The 7166-nt window shown below is 42.1% G+C and overlaps 1 protein-coding gene across 1 annotated transcript in view; it reads right to left on the bottom strand.

Annotated features, from left to right (window-relative positions):
* xpr1a (xenotropic and polytropic retrovirus receptor 1a) overlaps window positions 1-5144 on the bottom strand; it is a 71068-nt gene extending 65924 nt beyond the window's left edge. Inside the window, exon 1 of the mRNA XM_005747543.2 lies at window positions 4658-5144. Within this exon, the coding sequence (XP_005747600.1) occupies window positions 4658-4726 (69 nt within the window). The 5' untranslated portion in view covers window positions 4727-5144. The remainder of the gene's footprint in view (window positions 1-4657) is intronic.
* Between the last annotated feature and the right edge of the window lie 2022 nt (window positions 5145-7166).

Raw genomic sequence — 7166 nt, 5'->3', positions numbered from 1 at the left:
TTGATACTTGATACTAAGTTCCTCTGTGAATTATATGCAGTGAGACTGCAGCTCTGGAGCCTAATCCTGGAGGTAAACATTTCTTTATGCAGCATTCGCCCCATTTTGTCTGATTAAAATCACAAAGGGACCAACTGTGGACTCACACACAGCTCGCTGATGTCCAGTTAATAACTAACAGTTAGCAGCTGATATGGTCAAGTGATAGGTGGGAAGTAGAAGTACAGATTCAGATGGAGGGGGGGTTCATTAAGGTGGAGGCATTGCCATGGCGATGGCTGTGACGGGAAAGGGGGGCAGGGTGTCTTGGGACGGAGATAAATTTGCAGTAATCATTGGTGAAACCTGTAGACAATAACTAAGCCAAAGCTTTCAGGGCCATCAGTTAGAATTACTAAACATTAACATGATGATGTGGCATACTCACATCTGAGATGGGCTCCAGCCGCCCACCCCCCATCACCCTGCACTGGATAAGTGGAAGAGGATCAATGGATTCATGCATGGATGGAAGAGGATGGATGCATGGATGCATGGATGCATGGATGGATGGATGGATGGATGGATGGATGGATGCATGGATGGATGGGTGGATGCATGGGTGGATGCATGGATGGATGCATGGATGGATGGGTGGATGCATGGATGGATGGGTGGATGCATGGATGGATGGGTGCATGGATGGATGCATGGATGGATGCATGGATGGATGGGTGGATGCATGGACGGATGGGTGGATGCATGGATGGATGGGTGCATGAATGGATGCATGGATGCATGGATGGATGGATGCATGGATGGATGGATGGATGGATGGATGGATGGATGGATGGATGCATGGATGGATGCATGGATGGATGCATGGATGCATGGGTGGATGCATGGATGGGTGCATGGATGGGTGCATGGATGGGTGCATGGATGGATGCATGGCCGGATGCATGGCCCACACCAGATTTATGTCACTACTGAAACTAGACCTCTATAGCAGAGTATCCATGTTAGTGAATACTGTGTGTGGACTTCAATCTTTTAAATGCTGAATCATGTTGAGAGGACACTAGCCAAAATATTTGGCCAAATCATTGCTCTGTGATGCTTGAGATTGTGCTTGAGGAAGTGCGAAGCGTACATTATTAGTCTGAAGGGATCTATGGATCACTTCAATCTGCAGCTCAGCGTCTGAGTGGATGCCTGCATGTAAAGCGAACATGGGAGGAGAGGATAAAGGGAGGGGAGGAGGGGAGCAGAGGGCAGGTCTGGTTGGGGACCAGATGTCCTCCCAGTGGGGGAGGAACGATGAGGTGAGGATGCAAGGAAGGAGGGAGGTATAGAGATGGGGCCTCTCAGCAGTTGCCATGCCATGCCTGTTGTATACATAATGTTCAAATTGTTGCGCAGTGCTGATAAATCATACTTTCACTGAACAGGGTACAGTTACGTTTCTGTAATGGCTACAACGACACAAAGCTCGCTGCGCTTGTTTAGACCTTTAAATCACTCAGATTAATTACAGAAAGGCAAGACTTGACCTTTGAACAGTCACTGAAATCACACACATCCCTGTTATTCTGCAACACTTTGCTCGTTTGAATTGTAAATGTGAGTCTCTGCGTGCACTCTCCTCCTCCTCCTCCTCATCTAAGCTTACATGAGTGATTAGGCTGCTGAGCTAAATGCAAAAGTGTCCTTGTTCTCTCGCCCACACACATACACGCACACACCTGAATCACTGTCCTTCATCTGTTCTCATAACTGTGCTGCTCAATACAGCTGCCAAACACAATTGTTACTTACTGTCTACATCTTACCTGCGCTAATATATTCACGTTTGAAAAACTCACTAAATTGTACCTGTTGTTGTAAGATTTCCAGATTAGTTGCATCACATTTAAAGGGAAAAATCTTATCAGGCTGCAGTTTGGCATAAATCTGGGGTTGGCAGGACATACACACCTCCATATCAAACAGCTGTTTAGCATACAGGTTTATAACTGCAGTCCTACAGGATAAAGCAAACACCTAATTGCCCAATCGCTCAATTGGCTTGTCAATGCTTCCACATTTGAATGAGGTGCGTTACTAACTAGAGCCTCTATATGCTGGAACAGCCACTTAGCTGCATCCTTTTCATCTGCATAGAAACCGGCTGACCAATCTAAATGGGCGCCACAGTTTTCCACACAAAAGGACGCTCTTTAAAAGTGAAAACTGTGCAGCAGGTTAATGAGTTCAACCAGCACACAAAGCCAGGAACATAACTTCAAACCACAGTCAGTTTGGATGAGACTGACTCGAATGAGCAGAAGTGTCGCGGCTTCTCCATGAAAACGATGAAAATGACCCGTGCTGCAGGAATGATGTCAGCGTGTCATTACTACAATGCAACAGTCGCATCTGTGTGCGACGGCTTCACCAAAACAACAGCCCACGAAGTGATGCAGCTTGGGTTGCATCACAGCAGCATATCAAAGCTTTTGCATCTCCCAGAATAAAAAAATTCATTTCTGCTTCATCTAAGTGACTCACTTCTCTGAAGTCGACCGAGTTCAGTTTAGCTTCATGTTTGGCCCTATCTGCCGACTCGTTTCAGAGGAAAATCCAATTCTTCTAATGAAGTGTCCGTCATCTATAGGTGTGAGTCCTCTCCCACCCCGCCCACTCAGTGTGTGGTCACAGAGGTCGCACAAAGACTGAAGACTCCCACGATGACATAAATACACGAACACATTCTCAGTCAACAAACTATATATAATTCAGATCGGAGCAAGAGTATGAAGTGCAGACACAGGAGAGCAACTCTCCTACATCATGTAAAAATAGGAGCTTATATGTGACGAGAACATGTTTGTAAAGACTGTTTATTTTAAATGGTTAAAAAATATAAACACTAACTCCCGGCTACGAGTCAGTCATCAGTGATCAATCACAGCTGTGTTTTAAAGGATTCGTCATTCGCCTTTCAGTTCTCATGTCTAATTTCTGGATCACATGCAGAGACGATAAGAGTCGATCACTGAATACAATAAAGAAAAAAGGACATATTATAGAACTCAGCTGGCTTTAATAATATTTCTTCCTTAAGTGCATTAATATTATCAACTTAAATGTCAAAGTCAAGATTATGTCCCAGAAAAGAGCAACCATAAAACCAACACTAATCACAGAGAAAATATATCATCCATCTCAGGTCAGCGAGTGCTGCACTGAATACTGGAGGTGTAAAATGGCTGGTATGGCCATGCATCTGTCCCTGGGCTTCAGTGTGCTTCAGTCTGTACATACAAAGACAACATACTGCACTCGCATGCATGTTAATCACCATTTTTTAATTTTTAAATAAATTTTCCCAGGTTTCCCAGCTATGCCTATTCATTTTTTCTTTCCTTTTAATTATAGTGTCCAAAGATGTTTTCATTGCACAACAATGACAGCATATCATGTTGTCAAGAGCAAGAGATCCAAATGTCTGCTGTACCAACAGACCAGCTTAACATCATCATTCAGGGCAGGATACTAAAATGAAACCGGCGCACTGAGCTTCTGTTGAGTCTGGGCTGCTGAGGGTGAAGAGAACGGGGTCTTTGTCTATAATTCATAGAGTCAAATGGAAGTGAGCAGTCTGTCCTGTCAATGCATGTCTGCACTAAAGCTCTCACTGTAGAGCCAGCAAGAAGTGGGGTGTGAAATTAAAATACTCTTCAAGTAGTGTACAACACTCAACAACAAAAAAGCATGTGTGCACACAAAGATGTTGCTCTAAATCAACAGATATCAAAACCAGACAGGTTAGACGAAGCCCTGCAGGCTGATTCACAGACAGCTATTCCTGGTTGACTGAGAAAAATGATAATAAACATCATTTTAGTCTCAAAGTCTTGCAAAAAAATATGCTTTTTTATATTTTTGATGCTAGCAAAAATAAAGACTCGTTAGAAATGTGAAATTTTTGGAACACATTGCACTCAATTGGTGGAAGAGATATAACCTTTGTCTTTAGTTAGAGTGATGAAAATAAATGTTAATAATTTAAGGAGGTGGTTTTTTTTTTGGGGGGGGGGGGGTGTCTTTGGACAAAGAGCGTCTTTTATTATTATTTTTTAACAATGCACCATCAGTTAACATGATGATAAAAAATGATGTGACCGAACAAAAAGAAAGGTTGAAAATTGGGTTGTTTTGCAAAGAAATGTGAAAAATAAACACAAAGACAATCTTCAGGTTTTTGTTTTGTGTGAAGCTCTCCATAATTGTTAAAATAAAGAAAATAATAATAACTTTAATTTTTTCCACAGTATGAAAAAAATGTTGTTGTTTTTTAATCAAACAGAGTTTTTATGTTTATTTTCATATGTGTTAAAATCAACAAACAGCAATAACAAACGCTGAATGCTCCCCGTGGCTCTTAACAACCGCAGTCAATTTGCCCTCCATAAACAATAGGCATCCCTTATCTTTCCCGTCGTTTATTGCCCTCAGGAGCAGGCTTTACTGAAACTGGAAAAAATAAATCAAACTTAAAACACTTTACATTTTCTCTTAGTTAATCGCGACTCTTTTCTTCCAGTTTCCTGAAGCTCTATGGAAGCAGGTCCGTTTTGGTCAGCGTCCGTTCCCACCTTAAATTCATTTTTAAAAAACATATATTCTGCTTTACCTCATACTGAAGATACTGTTTCCTCCACTCTGGAGTGATATGGGACGAAAGATGCTCCGCGAATTTCATTTTGCCGGAACAAGTGTCCTCCTCAAAGCGCTGTTAAATCCGAGCGCGGCTGTCCCCTTCCCCGTCGACGCGACTTTTATTTTATCAGTCAACTTGCTGGCTCAACATGCGGCGCGTCAGCGCGGCACACTGCGCTCCTGCTCACTCCACTTCTGGCTCGTCCCGGTCTGCGCACTCCCTGCAGATCCCGTCCCACATACTATTTCATGGGAGGGACAACGAGAACAACAACAGTGGCCTCCCTTTAACAGGTGGTCGGGCGACAGGTTACTGGAGCCGGTGAAAGTGGCTCAGTGACTTTGCTCGGTCCCTCCCTGGGCAAGTCTGGGGACACTGCGGTCCGCCATCGCTATGAACCACTGTGACGTGGTTGCGTCAGCAGAGCGCGCAGTGTAACTCGGACACTGTTGGGACCTCGTGAAAACTGTTAGTGGTGCACCCCTCACAGTCTTCGCTTCACTTTATTTCCTTTGGGGTTTTGTACAGTAGTTAGAGAGGCAACTGTCTGCTGTGCGTTTCTACAAAAAGAAGAAGGAATAAAGTTACACTCCTGGAAGTCAATGTGCTACTTTTTTAAAGATATATAAATATATATTTAAACTGACCAACCAACAGTAATAACTCATTTAAAACTTATACAGTTTTTCTTTAACTAAAACGTGTCTGTGACGTTTATCTCTCTGCAGATAATATGGCAGAAAGTCACGTAGACAACAAATTATACGCACTTTGATGCTTGATGTAAGCTGCTTGTAGCTTTCGGTCTAAAAACAGGTTCACAAGAACACGATAACAGGCTACCACTAGCTCTGTAAAAATATACTCATTAATACTGTTAATATACTGGGAAGTTCCCCGTGTTTACCGCATATGAAGTAGAACAGAAACAGATACGAACCAGAAATAATTCGGAAGTTGAGCTTTTTCTCAAAGAGGAAAAAAACGTTTAATTTAATAGAAACGTTATTGACTTAAGCTTAGGCTACTCGATTACTGAATCCATTTTCGTCCTGGTGAACGTGATGAGCGACATCATGTACTTGGGATAAAAAGTGCCAAACGCAACAATAAAACATCTTTGTGTTAATAGCACCATCTGCTGGACACGATATGTTAATACATTGTTTTCACAAAGCTGAGTGTTGTGGCAGGTGTCGCAAACATTCAGGTTGATTAATATGTGCTGCAGTAGAGTCCAAGTAGAATTTAAACATTTATAAAAAATGTGGTGGACAGAAAAACGTCGTTAAAAAGTTTTAAATTGAAGCCCTTAAAGGGTTTTTCTACCCGAACGAATGTGAATGGAGTTTGTTTTAGAACTTAGATTTGATGCTATTTATTTATCCATAACTATTGTTGCAATTCATTACTGCTCTTTTTTAAACTTGGTCTTTTTAAACTGTATTGCTTATTGCACTGTAGAGGCTGGTGAGAAACCGTATTTCGTTTCAGGCTGAGTAACACCAGAGCAAATGTCAATAAACTTCTTGAGTCTTAAAATTAAGCGATTACCTTCTTGTCTGTAGTTATCCTCATTTTAGGATAATGAGAGTCCCTTATAAAACAGAACCCATCGCATGCACACATCTCACACTAAAATGTTCTACCAGGAAATGTCTGTGATGGAGTATGCAGTGCTGCGCAAAAGTCTCGAGAATGGATAAGGAATGGACGGGCTGTCCAATCCTTGTATTTTTCTTCCAAGTTTCCAGACCCTCATTTTTAGCCACTTTGTTACTAACAGTCTGCCACAAAACACATTTTGTTCTATTTGTTTTTTTTTAGGGGAACTTGTGAAAAATATCTAAGCTCACACAGTTTGACGGATATCTGGACTCAGACTGGACTAGGTACCAACAAGGTGATTCCTAAAAACGTTGCATATCTCAGCATGGTGAGCAGCATGCTTTTTGTTTTGTTTTGTTTTTTAAGGAGGAAGAAAAAACGGAGGAAACTGGACAGATATAGGACAATAAGTGGCAAGAAGGGGAAAAAGTCCAGGAAAGACCTGACACGTACCTGATAGAAACATTTGGCCCTGCAGCTGAAGGACCATTAGAAATGATCTCTGTGTAATAGCGGCTGCCAAAAAGACAGCGAGGAAAGGCTGAGGTGTGTCTTATTATTACTTAAGAACTAGGAAATAAACTCGACTAGACATCTTGTCAAATGAAACTGCGAAAACAAAAAGTACCATCCCATTTTGATCCACCTTGCCATACCACCTGGAAAGCATCTGAGCAACTGGCTTCATTTGTTAGCATGACAATGACCCCAACCTCACTGCTAATGCAGCAAAAGCATATCTGGACAGAAAAACATGGACTGGCCTTCAACATTATTGAAGCAGCGTGACAGAGAAGAGAACAACAGGCAGCCAACATCCAAAGAAGAGCTTTGAATGTCCTTCAAGAAGCCCTGAGAACTATTGCTGAAGACT

The sequence above is a fragment of the Pundamilia nyererei genome, unplaced genomic scaffold (assembly GCF_000239375.1).
Source record: "Pundamilia nyererei isolate P.nyererei 1_Seehausen unplaced genomic scaffold, PunNye1.0 scaffold00199, whole genome shotgun sequence".
NCBI lineage: Eukaryota > Metazoa > Chordata > Actinopteri > Cichliformes > Cichlidae > Pundamilia > Pundamilia nyererei.
The sequence above is the reverse complement of the archived record's forward strand: the minus strand, read 5'-3'. Positions and strand labels throughout refer to the sequence as shown.